The 26740-nt window shown below is 43.5% G+C and overlaps 2 protein-coding genes across 2 annotated transcripts; both read right to left on the minus strand.

The window, feature by feature from the left end:
• Window positions 1-1289: 1289 nt before the first annotated feature.
• LOC136317825 (melanoma-associated antigen B4-like) lies at window positions 1290-2327 on the minus strand. Its single transcript, XM_066250549.1, has one exon. The coding sequence runs from the start codon at window positions 2325-2327 to the stop codon at window positions 1290-1292; it is 1038 nt and encodes a 345-aa protein (XP_066106646.1).
• A 9495-nt stretch (window positions 2328-11822) lies between these two features.
• Window positions 11823-12860, minus strand: LOC136317826 (melanoma-associated antigen B4-like). Its single transcript, XM_066250550.1, has one exon. The coding sequence runs from the start codon at window positions 12858-12860 to the stop codon at window positions 11823-11825; it is 1038 nt and encodes a 345-aa protein (XP_066106647.1).
• Window positions 12861-26740: the final 13880 nt, after the last annotated feature.

Below are 26740 nucleotides of genomic sequence, written 5' to 3' on the forward strand. Positions count from 1 at the left end.
GCACTGTACAGTGAGTCTCATGAGCCCTGTCTTGTGGGACCGCCATGATATACGTGATGTATGGAAAGCATCCGTCACTGAGCCTGACCTGTATTGAGACTTTAGAGAATGCCAGTTATTACTCTGATTATCTCTGAACTCAGATGTTATCACCAATCCATAAAAGTTTTTCTTACATCTAAGTCATGTCGTGTTTTAGGAAAGGAAAAGCTTCTCTTGAAATGAAATGCTGTTTAGAATGAAACAAGGTAATATGGTAATATGCTACCTCCATCCCCTCTTTACTCTTCTTTTTACCTTTTTCATAATAGAGAGTACTGCACCTTCTTCTGCAATGATTGATTCTCCTACAACCTATAATTGCATCGGTAGGGGCCACATCTTCGCTGCCTAAACATCCCCAGTGGAAGCATGAAGTTTTCTGAAGAGCTGACGCTCAAGTAATGATTACACAAAATAAAAGCCATGAACCAGGAAGCCAGATTCACTATGATTTATATTCTCAAACATTCTTAAAAAACATAAGCAAATCCAGGTATATAGCTTTCAAATTTACAATGAAAAGACTAAATGAAGTAAGGCAAACATGAAATGACCAATTTTAACAATGCCACAAATCTTCTTTATGCATTGGTCTACAGATGGACACTTAGTTTGTTTACATATCTTGGGAGTAACAGATAATGCCTGGTACATATAGGTAATAGATATAGTTAATAACATTGTAATAACTACGTAAGGTTCAGATAAGTACTAAGTACTGGACTTAACTGGTTGAACACATTTAAGGTGTGAAAAAGTCTAATCGCTATGCAGAACAATTGAAATCAATATAATATATGGTAAAATAAATTAAAAATTGGCCAACTTTATAGTACCTATGTATCTATATATGTTATCTATGTATCTATCATTCTATCAACCTATTTATATATCTATCTATCTACTTACACATGGACTGCCTTTTGCTAACAACTATTTTAGTGTGAAGTTCTTTCATATCTCAAAAGATGTCCTTATCCTAAAGCCAAGTTATCTTGTATTGGATCAAAAATTTTTTGGAGTATTTCCAATTCATATATCAAATACAATATCCTTATTAGTTACCCGATAAAAAGCAATAAATGTGCAATCCATGTCATTATTAAACTAAGTAAACATTCTGTCAAAAGTAAACTACTAATTGAAAATGAAAAGAACAACCCACAAAGATAAGACAAGATGTTATGCATATTAGAAAACTGCTTAACAGGCCTTTCCAACAGAAAAGTGAAGACTCCAGCTTGAGGTCACTCAGGGTGCGGGACGCAGCTAGATGCGGTACTGGAGCTCCCACTGGCCTCGGCAGGAGGGCCAGCCGTGGATGTGGATGCAGCTTGGGCTCTGGTTTGAGCTCTCTCTTGCTCCTCTTGCAAAGCCTCTTCATATAGGAGTGGAAAATCAGTGGTGATAGAATCATTGAACTTGGTCAGAAACTCCAGGACTTTCATCTTGGTGATCTCAGCTTCTGCTCTTGGCCCCCAGAAGAACTCATAACATGGAGGATCACTGTAGGGCACTTGAAGGTACAGCAGATATTCTTCCTGCACCAAATCTTGCATGATAAGCTTCCTGGGCTCCCCAAAGACGAAGTGATACTCACCCTCATAGACGCCCATAATATTCAGGAATTCCCAGATCTCCACCTCAGAGGCGCAGTTGCCATTCAAGAAGATCATACCCAGCAGAGGCATCAGCATTCCTTTCCTAGGAAATCTCCAGCACTTGTTAAGACTGCCAGCACCTGGAGGTTCGAAAAGGCTGTAGACATTCCCGTTGGGCTTGTCTTCTTTCAATTCTAGGCCATAGATCAGGTCCATGCGGTCAGTGGCTCTCTTGAGGATCTCAGGAAAGTCCTTCTTGTACCATTTGCGGACTACCTTCAGCATTTCTGCCTTTCTAATGGGCTTCTTCAGTTGATACTGACCTAGCAGGTACTCTACCAGCAGAATCGCCTTCTGAGTTAGAAGATCTGGGGCAGAGCTCTCAGTGGAAGCTGAGGCCTGGGCGGCATTTTTACTTCTCTGAACACGGCCTTTGGCTTTTCCTGATCTTTTGCAGGAAACCCCTGCAGTGGCACCAGTGGTGTCTGGAGCACTTGGAGACACCTGCAGAGAGACAGCACCAGTGGAGCTCAAAGAGGCTTCTCCGAAAACAGTAGAGGAAGAGCAAGCAGCCTCTTCTTCCTCTCCTGCAGCGGCCTGAACACTGTCAGGAACTTGGGCCTCAGCTTTGTTCTGGCGGCGTTTCTCACGAGCACGGAGCTTACTCTTCTGACCACGAGGCATGATGACTGTTGTTCAGGACAGCAGACAGAGCTGTGGGTGAACAGACAGGGTATTTGGGCACCTGGTAGATGGAGAATGAGATGATATGAGCACCTTCAACAGGTAGATTCCACAGTGTTTTTACTGAAGCAGGCTCTATAGGCAATCTTGAGGACATTACCCTAGAAACCCAATAGGCTCCTGTTTTCCTGAACATTCTGTCCCCTAAGAACCACGTAGAGGAAACACACGATCTTAAGAGTGAGCTGTGCTGCTGCTACCATCCCTATCCAAACTTACTCACATGACAGCAGGTGATGTACTGTGGGTCCCTTTGTTCTGGCATGTGGGGTACTGCCGGTTCATCCACAGTACTATCCTGTCAACTCTGGGCATAGCATGGGCACCCTCACTTCTTTTACTCTGAGGCTGACACCTTCATGCTCCCTGGGACCCAGGAGATAGAAGTGGAGGGGAGCCTCAGTCCACTTCTTTATCAGGGGAAACCCAGTGCTTAGAGCTTAATGGAGTCCTTTGTGTCGTGAGTTTGTTTGGATCCTCAGTTGTCAGACACATGCCTTGGCTTCCTATAAGTCTACTTTCCTTTGACTGACAGGTGGCTGGCGCCTCAGACTAATTGTTAGTCAAATAAGTTTGTAAATATGGTATATCTGTTTGCTCACTTATAGTTTGCATTGGGTGTGGGAGACAGGCTGTAAGCTGGCAAGGTCCTTATAGCCTAAGGCTTAGTTTAAAACTGAGCCTTTCCCAGCCTTTTAATACTAAGATCTTTTCAACATCCTTCTAATACTAAGATCTTCTAAAAACCAAGCTTTCCCCCACACCCTTGACTGTTGCATGAGGGGGGTGCACTCTCATGAGGAATTCCATTTACGCCTCAGATAAGTGGCTTTGTATAAGAGACTTCCTAATTTGTATATTGGCTTAAAGGATTTAATTTCTACACTATAAAATAAGGCAGAAGTGGGATCTCTCTCTCAGACCCTGCCATCAGCATTGCAGAGGAGAGGCAGCCAAGATGGCAGGGTGCTGAGAGAAGCCAGTTTGTGCAGAGTTAGTGCAAAGAGAAGAAGATGGGGAACAGAGGTGAATAAGGCTGGCGGGGCCTTTGATTCTTGGAATACAGTATTTGGATGAGGTAGTGGCTTTGGGAGCCCTGAATAGAAAGGGAAGTGTTTTCCCACTGTATTTCTCGCCTACCGGGTGCAAGCTAGGATTAAAGGTAATGGCCCACCAGTTCTTGGCTCTGTTGTTTCATTATAGTCGGTCTGAATCAAATGCAAACTTGCACAGAGCAGGCGGCTGTGATGGTCGATGTGGTTACTGGCTTTACTCTAATGATTTTACCTCCCCTTGATCTCAAATAAAGTGATGGGGCAAAGAGAAACAAGTATAGTGACTGAAAATGATGTGACTTGGTGATGGGAACACAGCTCATTTAATAGTTCAAGTACTATAGAGATGTATAACTGAAACCTATGAATTCTTAAGGATGAATACCACCTGTTGGGCAGATAAAATGTATTATGCTCACTTTGTTAAAGATTGCTCCGCTGCCCACGTGAGGCCGTCGCCCATGTGATATTAATGTGTGTTGAGAATCCTTGTAGCCTGGGGCTTGGTTTTGGGATTAAGCCTTTCCCACCTTTTTTTGATGTGGGGTGGTACAATCCAATCATGCCTCAGAGAAGTGACTGTATTAGAGACTTCCCTATTTTGTATATTGGATTAGAGGTTGTGAAGCTACAATATAAAATGGGGGTGCTCTTGGTTCCTGGATGATTAGAAGAGAGAACAGAGCAGAGAGCAGAAGGAGGCCACGTGGAGTAGGCCAGGAGAAGCAGCGAAGATGGCGGAGTGCTGAGTGAGATGCCAGTTTGTACAGTTTGTATTTGGGATAAGGAAGGTGATGGGGAACAGAGGTGAATAAGGCTGGTGAGCTATAAACCTTTGATTCTAGGAAACTCTGATAAGTCAGTAGCTTTGTGAGCACTGAATGTGACTGGGTTTTGGAGCCCAGTGTGTATTTTTACTTGCCCGCCGGGTGCAAGCTAGAATTAAAGACTATGGCGTATCAATTTTTGGCTCCGCTGTTTCTTTGCTGACTGTCCGAATCCAATGCGAACCTGCATGGGCCGGGCGGCTGCTTTGATAGTGGCTCTGGCCTTGGCTCCTGGCTTTACACCACCCCATTAAATTTAATTCCTAACTAAGAAAAAGAACTGTGGTGGGATGCTCAACCTGACAGGTCCTCCCTGAGATTCCTCAAGTGATGGTATTTGGTTGAAATGGATGATTTAATGCCTCATTTATTCAAGGTTGGTTGGTTCTCTGAGGATGCCCTCAGGTTCCTAAATTGGGGGATGAGAGAAATCCTTTCCAGTAAGAGCCAAGCTCCGTAAGAACCAATAAGAGGAAATGAAGTTGACCTTATATAACCAAACGTTGTCTCCCTAGAGTGAGGCCTGCTGTAAGCATGTTTAGGTCCTAAGGCAGTTGGTTTCACAAAGCAACCGAATTCAGGATATAATTAGTCTCATGCTGATGTCATGATTTGTCCCTGTGTTGATCTAGGATTGTTCCTCTCAGTCTAAGGTTTTCACTTCAGTGTTATGCCTCAGGGAGATCTGTTAAATACTCCTGCCTTACATCAGTGCTTGAGAAAGAAAGGCAGGATTGTTGTGGCCCCCCTGGTAATGAGTGGCCAATTCCCAAAGCCCTCAAGGGACTCTCTGAAAGCTGGTATAAACATGAGATCCTCCTTCTGTTGAGGTGAGGTTCCCCTTCAACCTAATGTGTCACCTCCCAGAGATGGCCTGAGAAGTACTGAGTACGACACTTTTGTTTTTCCTTATTATCATTTTTTTACATGAGAGGAAGAAAGATACTGAGGCCGACTGCTTCACCCTTACCAGGATCCACCCGGCAAATTTGTATATGCTATTTTTAGCACCTGAGACTGACAGCTGCAACCCAGCTATCCTCAGTGCCTGGGCACACTGCAACCCATCAAACCACTGACTGCGGAGAGGAGGGGGAGAGAAGGTGGAGGGGGGAAGCAAATGATATCGTTTACTCCGTGCCCTAACTGGGAGTGGAACTTGTCACCTTCATAAGCCCTGCGATTCTCTATCCACTGAGCCACGGCCAAAACTGAGTACAACTCTTCATGGCGATATGGCCAAGTTTGTGAGGCCTGCAAACAGGGCTGGGACTTTACATGGCCCTGTGCACTCTGAGAGGGATCCTTCGTCCTCTCACAGTGTCACAACCCCAATCCTCCTGTTGGCTGTGTCCCTTTTTGTGAATTGGATTTTCTCCACCAAACTAAAGCCTTTAACTCTCTGAGTCCATCAGCAGAGGAAGCGAGGGATCACTGAGTGCTGTGCCCTGGGCCGCATCTGCTGAGCTTCTGAGTGGTCGGTGGCTGTAGCCCTCAACTCCCGTAGTTACCTCGAGAGCGGATGTTCCTTCGCTTTTCTGTTTCCTTCGCCCAGTTCCTTCTGCAACCGACTGCAGGGTGGCTCCCATGTACGCCCTTCTATGGAGGAAGGTCTGCTCTTAGTACCCAGGGCCCCCGTCCTCAACCCACTTCAGACCTGGATGTCCACCTACAAACCCGGGGCTACCGCCATATTGCCAGGCCTGCTCGCTAACACCTTCTAGGCCGAAGTCAGTGTGGCCGCCCTGCTGGGGCCTCTGAGAGCCAGAGGCCTGGGAATAAGTGGGGGCGCACCTTCGTCATGTGGGGATGTGGTTTCTGCAGAATCCACTGTGGGGTGCTTACCTAGACTCGAAGTCAATCCCGCGATTCCGCGATACCCGGCAACCCGACAACTGTTGGATGCAAGCGCGTGGAAAAAGGTCCTGGGCTCTTAGCCAAAAAGATGGGTCCTTTCAGGCAGGGCTGTCCACGGTGCCTGAGGGCTGAGAACCTGGCACCAAGTTTGGAAGGACTGAAATGGCTGGAGGCGGGAGGTCCTTTCCCGCCAGTTTTCCAGGATAGCTAAAGGCTGATATCCCAGTTTGTGGCTCATGGGAACCCACTGCTTGTCGTCGATGGGTCTTTTCAGGCAGGGCTGTCCAGGGTGCTGAGTGCGGCCCTCCCAAGGACCCCAATGGCTGAATTTAGGGGTCCTTTCTGATAGGGCAGTCCAGGGTGCCTGAGAGCTGAGAGCAGAGGATGGGCTCTGTGAGACCCCACTGGTTAGGAGTTCATGGTTCCCCTCTGGCTGCTCTGTCTAGCATGCCTGAGAGCTGAGGGCTGAAGTCTGGGGGCAGTGTTCGAGGGACCCCATTTGTTGGGATTCTTTAAGTCCTTTCCGGCAGGGCTGTCCATGGTGCCTGAGGGCTGAGAGCAGGGCGGGGCTCTGTGGGACCCCGTTTGTCAAGAGTCAGTGGGCTCAAGGTCCTCACTTAAGGTCCTCAGACTTGTGTGTTCAGAGCCTGGACGCATTCCTCTTGTCCCACGATATGTCCAGCTGCAATCAATGTCCGCACTTACCCTAGTACCAATGGGGCAGTCAGGACGCACTGCTAGCGCACTCCACGGGCCTTACAGTCCTGCCCAGAGGGCCGCAACTCTGTGAGGTCCCTGCTCTTTGTGAGAGAGCCCCTCATTTAGCACTGAGTGTCCTCGCCTTGCTCACCTGTGTAAAACACTCCTCTCTTTGCAAACGTGGGTTCAATCCTATGGCGCAAGGCCCTTCCCTCCCTGAACCACACTGGTAGAATTCGTGCACTCCGCAGAGGCAGCTCTTCTGGGTCTCCCAGGGATAGGAAAAGAACTGAACTCTATGTGGCTACCTCTGCTATTTGAGGGGTTCCCTCATAACACTCAGTGTCTTCACATGGGTGGTCCTTGTTAGAGACCCAGTCCCTCTCTCTGCAAAAGGGAGACCACCCACATTACCCCGAAGCCCTCTCCTCCCTGAGACTTCGCAGGCTCAAACCATCCTGATATCTTTGCCAGGGGTGTCCCTGGGATGACAGTAGAGGAAATTTTATTTTTTATGCTGTGGGCACTACACTTAGTCCTCATCAGGGTCCTGCCTTTGAGAGATGCCCAGTCCAGTAAGTCCACCCTCTGCTTTTCCTCCTATTTATGGTTAGATGAACCCAGTGGTCTACATTCAGGTCCCCAAATTTGATTCCTGAGATGGCCTGGGGCTGCCCTCCATCTTGACCTGAGGCTTCTGTCCTCATAGTAAGGCTTACACCTCCTATGACCGAAAAGGAGTGGGTAAAGTTGACCTTATCTGCTCACACCTGTCTATGGAGGCAGAAGAATGAAAGCTCTGGCAGCAGGTTCCGGCCCAATGAAGGATGGTGCCACTCAAGGACCCAGCTCAGCTCCTCAATTTGAATGCCAGACAGGCCTAGTGTTTTTCCCTTCATTGACTTGTGATCACCACCCCCAGACCCAACCCTCACTTTCATGTTACTCTCTAATGGGAACTGATGGGTCCCTCTGGGTGACATCGCTGCCTGGGAGCTCCTAGAGCTGGCTGGGGAAGATCCTGTACGGCACGGATGACACAGGGTGTGTGTCCACACAGTGCTCCTCACTGTCCCCTCCTGATCCCTGCATAATCTGAAGATTTCCTCTGTCTTGTTTTGAGGCTCATCCTTTCCCTACTAAGGCACCCAATATGCTGAGATGCCCTAGGAAGAAGTGACCTGTGCCTCATGTGGTCACAGCAGCCCATGGTCTCTCCAAGCTCCCAAAATGGGATTGTGCTGCCCCACTCTTACGGGATGAGCTGTCATTTCAGTCTTCAGCATCCTTACCTTGGTTTCTGGCACAATCTGGAAAATTCACTTCTGCTGACCTGTGACTGCCGACTTGGATGACATTCCTCACCTCCATGAGATCTCTGGGAGAAAGTAGGACTCACCATGCCACCATGAGTAGTGCCATAGTCACAGGTCTGACAACAAGGACAGGGCTCTCAGTGACCTCCTTTTTCTGGGAAAGATCCATTCATGTTACTCCATGTTATCATGTTGAATCCTATTAGAAATTGGGTATCTCCCTCTGCTCTATGGGGTTTGTCCCATTCACTGCAGGATTAAGTATCATAGACCACCCTTTTTCATGAAATGAGAGGTAACCTTTGTCTGGAAGCTGCTCCTTTGACCTCTTTAGAACTACAGAGCAGAACATTCTAAAGATGCACCTCTTGTGGAGCACTTTGTTGCCTCATTGCTCATTCAGGGTTTTAGCCATGTCCCTGTCATGCCTGGGATTCTGCTCTGCTGAAGATCCAGTCTGTATATCAACCCTCACTTCTCTCTGAGACCCAGCAGGCAAATCTAAGGGGGACTTGATCCCGCCTACTTTGCCTGTGTCTCCCAGGGATAACAGCAGAGGAGAGTTTCGTTGTACCTCTGTCAATTCTGAGTTAACTGGTTTTCTTTGAAGTTATTTATTTTTCTTTTTTTTTCTATTATGTGAGAGGCGGAGCAGCAGTGAGATAGACTCCTGAATGTGCTCCGTCAGGTATCTACCCTGCTGACCACCTTCTGGGAGATGTTGTGCCCATCCGGGGCCGCTGCTCCGTTACTTGGCAACTGAGGTATTTTATCACCTGACATCAGGCCATAGAGCCAACCTCAACGCCCATGGCCAACTTGCTCAAAGCACTCGAGCAATGATAGGAGGAGCGGAGAGAGAGAGAAGGGAGAAAAAGGGAGGGATGTATAATCAGATGGTCACTTTTTTGTGTCCTTACTGGGAATTGAACCCAGGACATCTACATCCTGGGCCAACACTACCACTGAGAAAACAGGCCAGGGTCTTATGCAAGTTATTTTCTTGGAATTTGCACCCTTCCAGGGACTCCACTCTGTGATCTGAGACTTCAGCCTACAGACAAAACCTACACATTCCGGGCCCTGAACTGAACTGTAGTGTTAGCCTCAAACAGATAACATTGTTGAACATCACTGACAACTGGGATAGAACTTTATGGGATCCTGCTGTTCAGCCTCGGTCCTGCCATCATCCTCAATAAGTTTATCACTGACTTTTTTTTTTTACAGAGACAGAGAGGGAGTCTGAGAGAGGGATAGATAGGGACAGACAGACAGGAACAGAGAGAGATGAGAAGCATCAATCATCAGTTTTTTGTTGCAGCACTTCAGTTGTTCATTGATTGCCTTCTCATATGTGCCTTGACCATGGGACTACGGCAGACCAAGTAACCCCTTGCTCATACCAGCAACCTTGGGTCCAAGCTGGAGAGCTTTGCTCAAACCAGATGAGTCCGCGCTCAAGCAAGCGACCTCAGGGTCTCGAATGTTGGTCCTCTGCATCCCAGTCTGATGCTCTATCCACTGTGCCACTGCCTGGTCAGGCTCAGTCTTTTCTGTGAGAACCTGACACTCCTTCTTCTACTGAACTGAGCGCCTTGCCATTAGACTAAGGTTAGTCCCCTGAGAAGCCAGAAGAATGAGAGAGTATTTTCAGCCTGGAAGCTGTTTCTGAGACCCTCATGTCTGAGAGCAGATAGAGAAGGTAACCCTGTGACCACCTACATCATGGGGTGTTAGTCTCCTCTGCCCCATATATGACAGCTACATCTTGCTTCCTATCTTTTGGATTAAAAGCTTTCTGATAAATACAACATACCCAAAAAATCTGAAGCAGCAACCACAACACACTTGCAGAGAATGGATCCCTGTCCAGGAGTAAACTGTAGCACAAAAAAGGAGTCTACAAACAGGTGGTGGGATGTCTGGGGAAGAAAAATACTTTTATCTACTCCTCTTAGTCATCCAGATGAGAATTCTCATCTAACTTCTGTTCTGATAGACTTACTTTCTATAGGGAAAGGGCTGTCCTGGATAATTTTGAGAGCCCCTGATCTTTGAGATTATCGAACACTGGAAATGAAGATGATCATACTGTCACAGATACTGTCACTTTCATTTGTTTATTTCTACTTCTCAATTGTAATGGCATTCTTCCTGTTATGGCTGTTTTCCAATCCAGTAGTTTGGGAACAGGGCCATCCCTTTTACCACTTCAGATATATTTTCATGTACTGAGAAGAAAATTAAAATAAGAAGCTCGAGGTGTGTCTCGGGGTGGGGGAAGTAGACCAGTGTGGGTTTACCATAATTCACACCAGGAATCCAGTTCCAACCTTGCCCTCCATGTGCCCCATGGATTTTGCACATTAGGAAGCTTGACGTCTACGAGCCTCAGGCTCTCCCTGTACAGTGACCCTGATAAGCTCTGTTTGTGTCCAGTGGGATATACGTGATATATGGAAAGCATTTTTCACTGAGCCTGACTTTTACTGAGACCTTAGAGAATGCCCATTATAACTGTGATTGTCTCTGAACTCAGATGTTATTATCAATCCAGCGAGAACTTTTTCTTACTTCTGTGTCATGTTAGAAAATATGTCGTGTTTTAGAAAAAAAAACCTTCTCAGGAAACAAAATTCTGCTTAAAAATGAAACAAGGTAATAGGTAATATGCTACCTCCACCCCCTCTTTACTCTACTTTTCACTTTTTCCTTAATAGAGTAGTGCACCTTCTTCTGCAATGATAGTTCTCCTACAATCTATGGGTAGGGGCTGGGTCTTCTTTGCCTAAACATCCCCAGTGCAAGCATGAATATTTCCAAAGAGCTGATACTCAATTAATGATTGTCAAAAATAAAAGCCATGAATGAACAGGTTGGATTCACTATGATTTATATTCTCAAACGTCCTTGAAAAACATAAACAAATCCAGGTATATTGCTTTCAAATTTACTAAATAAATGTAATAAGGCAAACGATTGACTAATTTTGTCAATGCACCACATCTTGATCCATTTGTCTACAGATGGACACTTAGATTGCTTCCATATCTTGGCTATGACAGATACTGCTGGGTACATACAGGTAATAGAGTTATTAACATTGCAACAGCTACATAAGAATCAGATGAGGACAAGACTTAAAGGGGTGAATACTTTTAACTTATGCAAATTCCTAATCACTATGTTGAACAGTCAAAATGAATATATCATATGGCAGCAGTCATTTAAAATATATGAAAAACTAGCCAATATTATTCTATGTACCTGTGTGTATGTCTATAGTCAAAAAGCATATCTGTATGTATGTATTTATGTATCTATCTATCTATCAATCTATCTATCTACTTACCTATCTACTGCCTATTGCTACCAACTATTTTAGTGCAAAGTTCTTTCACATCTCAATGGATACTCTTATCCTCAAACCATGTTATCCAGCACTGGATCAGAAAAGTCATCGAAGGATTTCAATTTAAATGTCAAAAATAATACTCTTAACCTGGTAAATGGCAATAAAAGTGAGATCTGTAATAATCTTGAATCTAAGTAAATATGCTAAAAGTACACTACTTGAAAATACCAAACAAAAGAAAAAGAAGCCAACAAGATATTTTGCATATTAGAAAACTGCTTAACAGGCCTTTTCAATGCAAAAGTGAAGACTCCAGCTCGAGGTCACTCAGGGTGTGGGTCGCAGCTAGATGCGGTACTGGAGCTCCCACTGGCCTCGGGAGGAGGGCCAGCTGTGGATGTGGATGCAGCTTGGGCTATGGTTTGAGCTCTCTCTTCCTCCTCTCTCAAAGCCCTTGCATACAGAATTGGAAAGTCAGTAACATCAGCATCATTGAGCTTGGCGAAAAACTCGAGCACTTTCAATGTGGTGGTCTCAGCTTCGGCTCTTGGACCCCACAGGAACTCATAATCTGGAGGATCACTGAAGGGCACCTGCCGGTACACCAGATATTCTTCCTGCACCAAATCTTCGGTGATAAGCTTTCTGGGCTCCCCATAGATAAAGTGTTTCTTTCCATCATAGACGCCCATGAAATTCAGGAATTTCCAGATCTCTGCTTCAGAGGCACACTTGCCATTCAAGAAGATCACACCCAGTAGAAGCATCAGAATTCCTTTTATAGGAAATCTCCAGCACTTGTTAAGACTGCTAGTACCTGGAGTTTCGGTAAGGTTGTAGACGGTACCGTTGGGCTTGTCTTCTTTCAATTCTAGGCCATAGATCAGATCCAATTGCTCAGTGACCCTCCTGAGGATCTCAGGAAAATCCTTCTTGTACCATTTGTGGACTACCTTCAGCATTTCTGCCTTTTTAATGGGCTTCTTCAGATGATATTGCGAAAGCACGTACTTCATCACCATTCTCGCCTTCTTGGTTAGAAGATCCGGGTTCCAGAACTCAGTGGAAGTTGAGGCCTGAGGGGCATTTTTACTTTTGTGAACACGGCCTTTGGCTTTTCCTGATCTTTTGCATGAAACCCCTGCAGTGGCACCAGTGGTGTCTGGAGCACTGGGAGACACCTGCAGAGAGACAGCACCAGTGGAGCTCGAGGAAGCTTCCCCGAAAACAGAAGAGGAGGAGCAAGCAGCCTCTTCTTCCTCTCCTGCAGCCGCCTGAACACTCTCAGGACTTTGGGGCTCAGATTTGTTCTGGCGGCGTTTCTCACGAGCACGGAGCTTACTCTTCTGACCACGAGGCATGACGGCTGTTGTTCAGGACAGCAGACAGAGCTGTGGGTGAACGGACAGGTTATTTGGACACCTGATAGATGGAGAATGAGACAAATGAGCACCTTCAGCAGGTAGTTTGCACTGTGGCTTTAAGGAAGGCATCCTCTACAGGCTATCTTGAGAACATTAACCTAGAAACCCACTGGGCTCCTGTTTTCCTGGACATTCTGTCCCCTAAAAACCATATAGGGAAACAGCCCCGGCCGGTTGGCTCAGCGGTAGAGCGTCGGCCTAGCGTGCGGAGGACCCGGGTTCGATTCCCGGCCAGGGCACACAGGAGAAGCGCCCATCTGCTTCTCCACCCCTCCCCCTCTCCTTCCTCTCTGTCTCTCTCTTCCCCTCCCGCTGCCAAGGCTCCATTGGAGCAAAGATGGCCCGGGCGCTGGGGATGGCTCTGTGGCCTCTGCCTCAGGCGCTAGAGCGGCTGTGGTCGCAACATGGCGAAGCCCAGGATGGGCAGAGCGTCGTCCCCTGGTGGGCGTGCCGGGTGGATCCCGGTCGGGTGCATGCGGGAGTCTGTCTCACTGTCTCTCCCTGTTTCCAGCTTCAGAAAAGTGAAAAAAAAAAAAAAACATATAGGGAAACACAGGATCTTAAGCGTGAGCTGTGCTGCATGCTATCATCCCCATCTAAACTTACTTAGATGACAGCAGGTGATGTACTGTGGGTCCTTTTGTTCTGGCATTTGGGGAACTGTCGGTTCATCTGCAGTATTATCCTGTCAACTCTGGGCTTAGCATGGGCACACTCACTTCTTCTACTCTGATGTTAACTCCTTTATTTTCTCTGGGATCCAGGAGATAGAAGTGGAGGGGAGCCTCAGTCCACTTCTTTATCAGGACAAACCTAGTGTTCACAGCTTAGAGGAGTTCTTTGTGTCCTGAGTGTGTCTGGATCCTCAGTTGTCAGTCACGTGCCTCACCTGGGCTACGTTAAAGACAAGTACCCTTTGGCTGAGTGGTGGCCATACCCTCAGTCTAATATTACTTCTTATAATTCTGATATGAAGTAAGGTGGGTAAAGAGAAACAAACATACAGTGACGGAAAATGATCTGACTTTGGGTGATGGGCACACAACACAATCAATAGTTGAAATACTATTGAGATGTTTACCTGAAACATATACATTCCTATGGAAGAATATCACATTAAATTTAATTTCTAACTAAAACAAATTAGTGAGGTGGCATACTCAACCTGACATCTCCTCCCTGAGATTTCTCCAGTGAGGGTACATGGTTGAAATGGATGCTTTAATGTCTCTTTTATTCAGGCTTGGTTGATTCTTTGAGTATTGACTCAGGTTCCTCCATTGGGCTCAGAGAAAGAAATCCTTTCCAGTAAGAGCCAAGCTCCCAGACCTAGTAGGAGGAACTGAAGTTGACTTTATCTGACCAAGCTTGGTCTCCTAAGAGTGAGGCCTGCTGCAGGCATGTTTAGGTCCTAAGGTACTTGGTTTGACATAGCATCTGAATTCAAGGTATAATTGGACTCACGGTAATGTCATGATTTCTCCTCTCAGTCTATGGCGTTCACTTCAGTGTTATGCCTCAGGAAGATCTGTTAGGCACCCCTGCCCGACATCAATTCTTTTTTTATTTTTATTTTTATTTTATTTTATTTTTTCATTTTTCTGAAGCTGGAAACGGAGAGACAGTCAGACAGACTCCCGAATGCGCCCGACTGGGATCCACCCGGCACGCCCACCAGGGGGCGATGCTCTGCCCATCCTGGGCGTCGCCATGTTGCGACCAGAGCCACTCTAGCGCCTGAGGCAGAGGCCACAGAACCATCCCCAGCGCCCGGGCCATCTTTGCTCCAATGGAGCCTTGGCTGCGGGAGGGGAAGAGAGAGACAGAGAGGAAGGAGAGGGGGAGGGGTGGAGAAGCAATTGGGCGCTTCTCCTGTGTGCCCTGGCTGGGAATCAAACCCAGGTCCTCCTCACGCTAGGCCGACGCTCTACCGCTGAGCCAACCGGCCAGGGCCCGACATCAATTCTTGAGGAAGACAGGCAGGATTCATTGTGGCCCCACCTGCTAATGTGTAGCCTATTCACAAAGCACTGAAGGGACTCTGTGAAACCTGGCACAATTGGGAAATCTTCTTTCTGCTGACCTGAGGCTGCCCCTTTTGACCTGATGTGTCACCGCCCTGAAATGTTCTGAGAAGAACTGAGTACAACATTTTTAAAACTTTTATTATTACTATTATTTTGGGGGGGTAAGAGGAGAGACAGTGAGGCATACTCCCGCATGCATCTCACCAGGATCCACCAGGCAACCCCATCTGCACTACTTTTACCACCTTAGTTAGACTGTTCCAACTCAGTGCCTGGGTACACTGCAACCAATCAAACCACTGGCTGTGGAGAGGAGGGGGAGAGAATGGGGAGGGGGAGAAGCAGATGGTCGCGTTTACTTCGTGCCCTAAGTGGGAGTCGAACCTGTGTCATTCATAAGCCCTGCGATGCTCTCTCCACTGAGCTGATGCTCTCTCCACTGAGCCGCGGCCAGAGCTGAGTACAGCTCTTCATGGCGATATTTCCATGTCTGCGAGGCGTGCGAACAGGGCTAGGACTTTACCTGGCCCCCTGCACTCTGGGAAGGGTCCTCCTTCCTCTCACAGTGGCACAACCCAAATCCTGCTGTGGGCTGTGTCCCTCTTTGTGAATTGGGCTTCCTCCACTAAAGCAAGGACCTTAACTCTCTGAGACCACCGCAGAGGAAATGAGGGGTAACCTCAGCCTGAGTGCTGAGCCCCGGACACATCTGCTGAGCTTGCGACTGGCGGGCTGTAGCCCTCAACTCCGTAGTTACCTCCAGAGCGGATATTCCTTCACTTTTTTGTTTCCTTCGCCCGGCGCCTCCTGCAGCCGACTGCAGGAGTGGCTCCCATGTGCCCCCTTCTATGGAGGAAGGTCTGCTCTTAGTACCCAGGGCCCTCGTCCTCAACCCACTTCAGACCTGGATGTCCACCTACAAACCCGGGGCTACCGCCATATTGCCAGGCCTGCTCGCTAACACCTTCCAGGCCGAATTCAGTGTGGCCGCCCTGCTGGGGCCTTTGAGAGCCGGGGGCCTGGGAATAATGTGTGCGGGTGGTTTCTGCTGAATCTACTGGGGGTGGCTTACCTAGACTCTAAGCGAGTCCTGCGAATCCGCGGCACCCAGCAACTGGACAACAGTCGAAGGCAAGTGCGTGGAAAAAGGCCCTGGCTCTTAGCCAAGTCGGTGGGTCCTTCCTGCGGGGCTGTCCAAGGCGCCTGAGGGCTGAGAACCTGGCACCAAGTATTAAAGGACTGTAATGGCTGGAGGCAGGGGTCCTTTCCCGCAGCGCTTTGCAGGATCCCTGAGGGCTGAAAGCCAAGGGCTGGGCTCTGGGAATCCCACTGCTTGGAGTCCATGGTTCTTTTCAGGCAGGACACAGGGCTGTCCAGGGTGCCTACTGCAGGCCTCCGCAAAACCACAATGGCTGAATTTAGGGGTCCTTTATGACAGGGCAGTCCAGAGTGCCTGAGAGCTGAGTGTACGCTGGGCTCCGTGGGACCCCATGGGTTAGGAGTCCGTGGTTCCTCTGTGGCTGGGCTGTCTAGCATGTCTGAGAGCTGAGAGCTGAGAGCCGGGGACATTGTTCAAGAGACTGACTCCATTTTTGGGGATACTTTGAGTCTATAGTGTTTTTCCATAGTGGCTGCACCATTTACATACCCATTAACATGATAAGCATTATCTTTTCTAAATATCTGCACTTAATCAGCTTAATGCTTAACATGGGAATACTCTCTTAAATTTTCAAATGCACAATACACTATTGTTAAAGAGGGGTTCAGTGTTTTTTTTGACAGAACTCTAGAACTCATTCATCTTGCATAACTGAAACTATACCTGTTGAACAGCAACTCCTCATTTCTCCCTTTGCCTGAACCCTGGTTTTCAGCATTCTACACTGTGTTTCTATGTGTTTGACAATTCTAGATAGCTCATATAGGAAGAATTATGCAGTATTTACCTTCCGTTGTCTGACTTACTTCACTAAGAACCGTGTCTCCCAGGTTCATTAATGTTGTAGCATATGACAGGATGTTTCCTATTTTTAAGGCTAATTAATATTCCACTGTATATATACAGCACATTTCTTTGGCTATTGTGAATAATGGTGCAATGAGCATAGGTATGTAGATATCTTTTTGAGATATTGGTTTCATTTCCTTTGGATATATACTCAGGAATCACATTGTTGAAACATGTAATAAGTAGCAGTGTAGTAATCTTTTCAACTGCTTTTAAACTGTTTTGTCAAATGGCTGTACTAATTTATAGTCCTACCAACAGTGTGCAAAGTTTCCTTTTTTTTCAATACCCTCACCAACATTTGTTTGTATTTGTATTTTTTATGATAGCTATTCATATAGGGGTGAGGTGATATCTGATTGTGGCTTTGATTTGTATTTTCTTGATGATTGGTGGTGTTGATCACATTTTCATATACTGTACCTACCATCAGTGGTGGGATTCAAATAATTTAACAGCTGGTTCTCTGTCCTAATGACCATTTTAAGTATAAAAAAAGATATATTAAAAGGTAGTTTATTACTTCCTGCATTTAATACTGAAATAGGAACAATAAAAGAGGTACTCAAAAATAAGAGTTTTAAAATATTAATAAATATATTAAATAATATCTGACAAAAGCCAATAAAACTGCTTTGAAGATATTTCCAATGTAAGCTTGTCACCCTATGGTTGTTTGTCACTTTTTCTCTTTATGTTGTATGTTTGTTTTCTGAAGTAACAAACTCGAGGGAATTAAAATGCAGAATTTAATCAAAGGTAAAATGAAATTTATGAAATGAATAAATAAATATATTATTTTTAAGCTTTGTCACACCTTACTCCACTACTAATTATATTATTATTTTTATTTAGTGTTTAATTTGGGCTTTCTATGTGAATCTAAATAATAATTTTTTATTATTAAATTTAATGGAGACATTGATAAATTAGGGTACATATGTTGAGAGAAAACATCTCCAGATTATTTTGACATTTGATTATGCTGTATACCCCTCACCCAAAATCAAATTGTCTTCTGTTACCTTCTATCTGGTTTTCTTTGTACCCCTCCCCTCCCCCCATCCTTCTCTCTCCTTCTTCACCCCATCCTCCCGCACACCCCCTCAACCCCTTTACCATCACATTCTTGTCCATGTCTCTGAGTCTCATTTTTATGTCCCATCTATGTATGGATTCATATATTTCTTAGTTTTTTCTGATTTACTTATTTCACTCTGTATAATGTTATCAAGGTACATTCATGTTATTGTAAATGATCCGATGTCATCATTTCTTATAGCAGAGTAGTATTCCATAGTATATATGTACCAAAGCTTTTCAATCTACTTGTCTTCTGACGGACACTTGGGCTGTTTCCAGATCTTCACTATTGTGAACAATGCTGCCACAAACATGGGGGTACATTTCTCCTTTTGGAGCAGGTCTATGGTCTTCTTAGGGTATATTCCTAAAAGTGGAATAGCTGGGTCAAAACGCAGTTCAAGGCCTTGGCCGGTTGGTTCAGTGGTAGAGCGTCGGCCTGACGTGCAGGAGTCCCGGGTTTGATTCCCGGCCAGGGAACACAGGAGAGGTGCCCATCTGCTTCTCCACCGCTCCCCCTCCCTTTCCTCTCTGTCTCTCTCTTCCCCTCCCATAGCCAAGGCTCCATTGGAGCAAAGTTGGCCCGGGTGTGAGGATGGCTCTGTGGCCTCTGCCTCAGGCATTAGAATGGCTCTGGTTGCAACAGAGCGACTCCCCAGATGGGCAGAGCATCACACCCTGGTGGGCTTGCCAGGTGGATCCAGTCGGGCGCATGCAGGAGTCTGTCTGACTGCCTCCCCGTTTCCAGCTTCATAAAAATCAAAAAAAAAAAAAAAAAAAAAAAGGCAGTTCGATTTTCAATTTTTTGAGGAATCTCCATACTGTTTTCCACAGTGGCAGCAGCAGTCTGCATTCCCAGCAGCAGTGCAGGAGGGTTCCCTTTTCTCCACATCCTTGCCAGCAGTTATTCTGTGTTGTTTTGTTGATGAGAGCCATTCTGACTGGTGTGAGATGATATCTCATTGTGGTTTTAATTTGCATTTCTCTAATGATTAATGATGTTGAGCATTTTTTCATATGCCTATTGGCCATCTGTATGTCCTCTTTGGAGAAGTGTCTATTCATTTATTTTTTATTTATTTATTTTTTGTATTTTTCTGAAGCTGGAAACAGGGAGAGACAGTCAGACAGACTCCTGCATGCACCCGACCGGGATCCACCCGGCATGCCCACCAGGGGCGATGCTCTGCCCACCAGGGAGTGATGCTCTGCCCCTCCGGGGCATCGCTCTGCTGTGACCAGAGCCACTCTAGCACCTGGGGCAGAGGCCAAGAAGCCATTCCCAGCAGCTGGGCAATCTTTGCTCCAATGGAGCCTTGGCTGTGGGAGGGGAAGAGAGAGACAGAGAGGAAGGAAGGGGGGGTGGAAAAGCAAATGGGCACTTCTCCTATGTGCCCTGGCCGGGAATCAAACCCGGGTCTCCCGCACGCCGGGCCGATGCTCTACCGCTGAGCCAACCTGCCAGGATATTCATTTATTTTTCACATTTTTTGATTGGATTGCTTTTCTTCCTGGTGTTGAGATTTACAAGTTCTTTATAAATTTTAACCTTCAGATGTATTGTCAAATATGTTCTCCCATTGTATAGTTTGTCTTTTTATTCTGTTCTTATTGTCTTTAGCTGTGCAAAAGCTTTTTGGTTTGATATAGTACCATTGGTTTATCCTGTCTTTTATTTCACTTCCCCATGGAGATAAATCAGCGAATATATTGCTCCGAGACATGTCATAGAGCTTACTGCCTATGTTTTCTTCTAAGATGCTTATAGTTTCACGGCTTACATTTAAGTCTTTTATCCATTTTGAGTTTATTTTTGTGAATGGTATAAGTTAGTGGTCTAGTTTCATTTTTTTCAGGTAGCTGTCCAATTTTCACAACACCATTTATTAAAGAGTCTGTCTTTACTCCATTGTATTTCCTTACCTCCTTTGTCAAATATCAGTTGTCCATAGAGCTGTGGGTTTATTTCTGGGTTCTCTGTTCTGTTCCATTGATCTATATGCCTGTTCTTATGCCAGTACCAGGCTGTTTTGAGTACAATGGCCTTGTAGTATAACTGGATGTCAGGAAGTGTGATACCTCCCACTTTATTCTTCATTTTTAAGATTGCTGAGGCTATTCGTGTTCTTTTTCAGTTCCATATAAATTTTTGGAATATGTTATCTATATCTTTGCAGTATGTCATTGGTATTTTAATTGGTATTGCATTGAATTTGTAGATTGCTTTGGGTAATATAGACATTTTAATGATGTTTATTTTTCCTAACCATAAGCACGTGCTTCCAGTTGTTTGTATCTTCCTTGATTTCTTTTACAAATGATTTATAATTTTCCTAGTACACGTCTTTAGTCTCCTTGTTTAAGTTTACTACTAGGTACTTTATTTTTTTGATTGTAATGGTGAAGGGGATTGTTTCCTTAATTTCTCTTTCTGACTGTTCATTGTTGGCGTATAAAAATGCCTCTGATTTCTGAGTATTAATTTAATATCCTGCCACTTTGCTGAATTCATTTATCAGGTCCAGTAGTTTTTTGACTGAGACTTTAGGGTTTTATATATACAATATCATATCATCTGCAAATAATGATAGTTTTACTTCTTTTCCAACTTGAATGCCTTTTATTTCTTCTTCTTGTCTGATTGCTGTGGCTAGAAATTCCAGGACTATATATTGAATTAGAGTAGTGAAAGGGGGCACGCCTGCCTTATTCTTGATCTTAAGGGGATTGCTTTTAATTTTTTCCCATTGAGTATGATGTTGGCTGTGGGTTTGTCATAGATGGCCTTTATCATGTTGAGGTATGTTCCCTGTATTCCCACTTTGCTGAGAGTTTTGATCATGAACGGGTACTGGATTTTATCAAATGCTTTTTCTGCATCTATTGAAATTATCATGTGGTTTTTCTCCTTCCTTTTGTTTATGTGATAAATCACATTGATTGATTTGCGAATATTGTGCCAGCCTTTCCTCCCCAGAATAAATCCCACTTGATAATGGTGTATGAGTTTTTCCATATATTGTTGGATCCAGTTTGCTAATATTTTGTTGAGGATTTTAGCATCTATATTCATCAGGGATATTGGCCTATAATTTTCTTCCTTTGTGTTGTCTTTGCCTGGTTTTAGAATCAGAATTTTGCTCGCTTCATAAAAGGAGCTTGGAAGTCTTCCTTCCTCTTGAATTTTTTTGAAATAGCTTGAAAAGGATAGGATTCAGTTCTTCTTTGAATATTTGGTAGAATTCACTTGTGAAGCCATCAGGCACTGGGCTTTTCTTTGTTGGGAGTTTTTTGATAACTGTTTCAATCTCATTTGGTGTAATAGGTCTGTTTAGGTTTTCTGATTCTTCCAGATTGATTTTTGGAAGATTGTATGTTTCAAGGAATTTGTCCATTTCATCTGGGTTGTCTAGCTTTTTAGCATACAGTACTTCATAGTATTTTCTTACAATATTTTGTATTTCTGTTGTGTCAGTTGTTATTTCTCCACTCTCATTTCCAATTTTATTTATTTGAGTCCTCTCTCTTCTTTTCTTGGTGAGTCTAGTAAAGGCTCATCAATCTTGTTTACCTTTTGAAAGAAGCAGCTCCTAGTTTCATTGATCCTCTGTATTGTTTCTTTTGCCTCTATGTCATTTATTTCTGCTCTGATCTTTATTATTTCCTTCCTTCTACTACATTTGGGATTTACTTGCTGTTCTTTTTCTAGTTCTTTTAGATGCAGGGTTGTTTATTTTAGCTTTTTCTAGTTTTGTAAAGTGTGCCTGTAAAGCTATGAACTTCCTTCTCAGTACTGCTTTTGCTGTGTTTCATAAATTTTGAGTTGTTGTATGCTCATTGTCATTCGTTTCTAGGATTTTTTTTTCTTCTTTGATCTCATTCTTAATTCATTCGTTATTTAACAACCTGCTATTTAGTTTCCATGCATTTCAGAATTTTTGAGCTTTTCTGTTGTGGTTCATTTCTAGTTTCATGCCATTGTGATCAGAGAAAGTGCTTGATATGATTTCAATCTTCTTAAATTTGTTGAGGCTACTTTTGTGCCCTAACATGTGGTCTATCCTAGAGAATATACTATGAGCACTTGAAAAGAATGTATATTCTGATGCTTTAGTGTGTAAGTTTTTGAAGATATCTATTAAATTGAGTTTATCTAGTGTGTCCTTTAAGTCTGCTGTTTCTTTCTTAGTTTTCTTTTTTGGGATCAATCTAGTGATGTCAGTGGGGTATTGAAATTCCCTACTATTATAGTATTGCTGTTGATTTCTCCCTTTATATCCATCAAAGTCTGCTTTATATATTTACGTGCTCCTATATTAGGTGTATAGATATTTATAATAGTTATATCTTCCTGTTGGATTACTCCCTTTATCATTATGTAGTGGCCTTCTTTATCTCTTACTATATCCTTTGTTTTAAAGTCCATTTTATCTGATATAAGTATTGCTACCCCAGCTGTTTTTTCATTTCCATTTGCATGAAATGTTTTTATCCATCTATGTGCATCTTTTGTTTGAAGGTGTGTCTCTTGTAGACAGCATATGTACAGGTCCTGTTTTCTTATACATGCAGCTACCCTATGTCTTTTGATTGGATCATTTAATCCATTTACATTTAAGGTTATTATTGATATGTAGTTATTGCCATTTTACTCTTTAAAGCTGTATTCCTTTTTTGTTATATTCTTTTCCCACTTTGATCTGTTTACAACAGGCCCCTTCACATTCTTGCAGCATTGGTTTGGTTGTAATGAATTCCTTGAGGGTTTTTTTGTTTTGTTTTGTTTTTTGGTCTGGGAAGCTTTTTATTTCTCCTTCGATTTTAAATGATAGCCTTGCTGGATAAAGTAGTCTTGGTTGTAGGTTCTTGTTCTGCATTACTTTGAATATTTCTTGCCATTCTCTTCTGGCCTCAAGTGTTTCTGTTTAGAAGTCGGATTTCATCCTAATGGGGGCTCCTTTGTAGGTGATAGCTTTTTTTTCTCTTGAAGCTTTTAATATTTTCTCTTTATCACTTAGCTTTGGTATTTTAATTATAATGTGTCTTGGTGTAGGTTTCTTTTGGTTTTTCTTTAATGGAGTTCTCTGTGCTTCTTGAACTTGTGAGAGTTTTTTTCTGCATTAATTTAGGGAAGTTTTCAGCTATGATATGATTGAACAAAGTCTCTATCCCTAGCTCTTTCTCTTCTTCTTCAGGAACCCCTATGATGTGGATGTTATGTCTCTTCATGTTGTCACAGAGCTCTCTAAGAGTTTCCTCAGACTTTTTGGTCTCTTTTCTTTTTTCTTCTCTGCTTTCTTGCCATTATTTAAGTTGTCCTCCAACTCACTGATTCGATCGTCAGCTCTATCTCTCCTGTTTTTAATTCCTTCCATTGTGTTCTTCATTTCTGATATTGTATTCGTCGTCTCTGACTGATTCTTTTTTAATATTTCAATATCTTTTTTATACTTGCTATTTCTTTATTTAGGTGTTTGTAACGACCATCCATTGTTGTTCTAAGATCCCTAAGCATCCTTACAATCATTATTTTGAACTCCGCATCCGGAAGTTTGGTTATTTCTATATCACTCAGTTCATCTCCTGAAGGTTTCTCTTGTGGTTTCATTTGGATTGCACTTCTTTGTCTTCTCATTATGTCTATGTTTGGGTGTTTTGTTTGTAGAGCTGGTTGAGTCTAGGCTTGGTCTTGTCTGCCTCCAGTTTTCAATTGTGTTATTTCTTGCAAATCAATAGATATTACAAGCATTGTTCCATCAAAATTTTTTCACCTGTGGTCAGAATAAACATTACTACAGGCGCTTGGAATACACTGTTGAATAGATGAAAAGAGTAAACAATGTAAATTTGCCATTTCCACATTGGGTAACTGCCCAATTGTGTACCTTAGAGAGAACCCTGATTACAAGTGCCATTTGAACAACCAGTTTGCCCAACTCAATAAAAAATTATGTATTGTTTCTCCCGAACTGGTGCAAACTGGCTGAATCCCAGCACTGGATTTGTCCATTTGTAGGTCTTCTTTGCAAAAATATTCAGGGTTTTTGCTTTTTTATGAGTTGAGTGAGTTTTTACTTAAATAATTGGCTATTGAGATATCTAAATTCCTTATGTAATTTGTCTATTAACACCTTATATGATACATGGTTTGCAAATATTCCTTACAAGCCATTAATTGCTTTTTCATTTTGTTAATTTTTTTCATTGTTGTACAGAAACTTTTAATTTAAATGTAAGCACACTAAATCTTTTTGTTTGTCTTTTCAGGGTTTTTTTTGACATATTAAAAAAATTATTGCCAGTCCAATGTGAAAGAGCTTTTTCTTTATGCTTTCTTCTTGGAATTTTTTGGTTTTGGTCTCATTTCAAAGCCATTATTTTTTTTCTCATTAATAGTTGATTATGATATAAGCATCCAATTTAATTCTTAGATATTGGGATATTCCATTTTCCCACTACCACCACTACCACTTATTGAAGAGACTATCATTTCTACATTTTGTATTCATTGTGCCCTTGTGAAAGAGTACCTCAGTTTATATTTATATATATCTGTATGTATATATAGATATAAATATATAGTTAGATATAGATATGGATATATATATATAGGTATAGCTATAGATATAGATACAAATATATCCCAATGGGCTTCTTTCTAGGCTCTATGCTGTTCCATTGGTCTATGTATCTATTTTATGCTACTATGACATTGTTTTTATTAATATAACAATGTATTAGAACTTTGTTCCTCTTCCTCACAACTACATTGAAATTTGGGGTGTATTTTAGTTTTGCATGAATTTTCTTTCTTATTTCTGTGAATGATTGCATTGAAAATATGATAGGTATTGCACTGTATCTATAGATTGCATTAGGTAAAGTGGATGTTTTAACAATATTAACTCCTCTAATCCATGAATATGTAATATCTTTTCTTTTATTGGTGTCTTCTCTAATTATATCTATGAATGTCATATGCTTTTCAGTATACAGATTTTTCAACTGCCAGGTTAAATTTATTCTCATGTATTCTATTCCTTTTGACACCACTGTAAGTGGAATGTTTTTCTTAATTTAATTTAATAGGTTGTTTTTTATATATAGGAACATGGCTGATTTTCAAATATAATTGGAATCCTGCAACCTTATCAAATACACTTATTCTATCAGTTTGAGGGGATTCCTGGGGCATTTGCCCCACTCTCTATAACCCCACATCTAGAGCAGAGGCACCATCTCTCTTTGCTGGCCTGTGTCAGCTGGAGGGAGGTGCTGATGCCAGTAAAGTTGAACTGATTTTCCCCACTTCAGATGCAGCTGATTTTAGATTTTTTATTCTTGCCTGTGGTACTGAAACTTCTTAACGAGATTATGGGTCTCACATAAAGGTACTTTGTTCCTTATATAATTGTTAAATCTGTGTATCAATGGGGTAAACAAGCACTAGGAATTCCTATTGCACCATCTTGCTGATGCATTCAGCTAAGACCTTTTTTTTTTTGCTTTTTATTATTTTATTTTATTGATTTATTTTAGAGAGGAGAGGGAGAGGGAGTGAGAGAGAGAGGGGAGGGAAGGAGGGGAGGAACAGGAAGTTTCAACTCCCATATGTGCCTTGACCAGGTGAGCTCAGGGTTTCAAACCACAACCTCAGCGATTCCAGGCTGACGCTTTATCCACTGTGCCACCACAGGTCAGGCTAAGACGTTTTTCAATATTTGGATCTCAACAATCTCTCACAATGTTCATTCACATTTGCAAGAAAATCTTTGTTCATCTGCCCCATTATCTTCTTCTAAAACATGAAAAGAGAGGCAAGGATCTTCAATTCCATGTAGAAAATGCCAAATCTTTTATACTTTTAACAAAAAAGCAATAAATGTGTGATACGTGTTATTCATACACACAGATACTGAGCTCAAATGTACCTTTTGCAAAAAGAACACTTAAAAAATAGAGGATCATTCCTTTTGAATGTCAAATGCACTTGACTGGTCCTTCAGATATCCTCAGCGAGCCTGGGGCATCCTTTCCAAACACCTCCAGCTCACAACAGGGTGGGGGTGTGGAAGGGGTCCATGGAGGGCTCGTTCCTCCAAAGGTTGTTGGGTGATGCTGGGCCACAGTTGCTTGTCTCCCCTCGTACATCTACCATCTCACTGCCAGCATCTGGACCCTTCTCATGGTAGGGAAAGGGGATGCCTAGGCCTTCAGCACAGCAAGTTGTCTTCAAAGTACAAACTGCTTCTGCTCAAAATGGGGCAGAGGGCAGTGTGCCCAAGTCTTCCAGGAGCAGCTAGGCAGTAGAAGGGAGAGAAGCTTCCTCTTGTCAGCGAGTTCTGGGACGTCCCTTGGAACCAGACTGGCCATGTTCATCTGGCCCAGGGAGCTGTTGGTTAAAATAGTGAAGTCCAGGCAGCTGAGGCTAGAGGGGAGTTTAGGAGGGTCAGCTGGTCCAGCTGGGTGCTCCCTCTGATCCAGCCATGGGTCAGCAATCCTACCCTACTACTTCTTGGTAGGGGGAAATAGGGGCCTGAAGACATCCTTCTCAGTGAGGGTGGAACGCATTTGGCGGTATCCTCTCCGTGAAGCCTCAGTGTCGCACACCACCACTGTGCTGAGGGCACACTTCCACAAGCTCATGCATTTGCTCGTGGCCAGAGCTGTATGGAGACATTGAAGTGGGCAGAGGC

The sequence above is a fragment of the Saccopteryx bilineata genome, chromosome X (assembly GCF_036850765.1).
Source record: "Saccopteryx bilineata isolate mSacBil1 chromosome X, mSacBil1_pri_phased_curated, whole genome shotgun sequence".
Taxonomy (NCBI): domain Eukaryota; kingdom Metazoa; phylum Chordata; class Mammalia; order Chiroptera; family Emballonuridae; genus Saccopteryx; species Saccopteryx bilineata.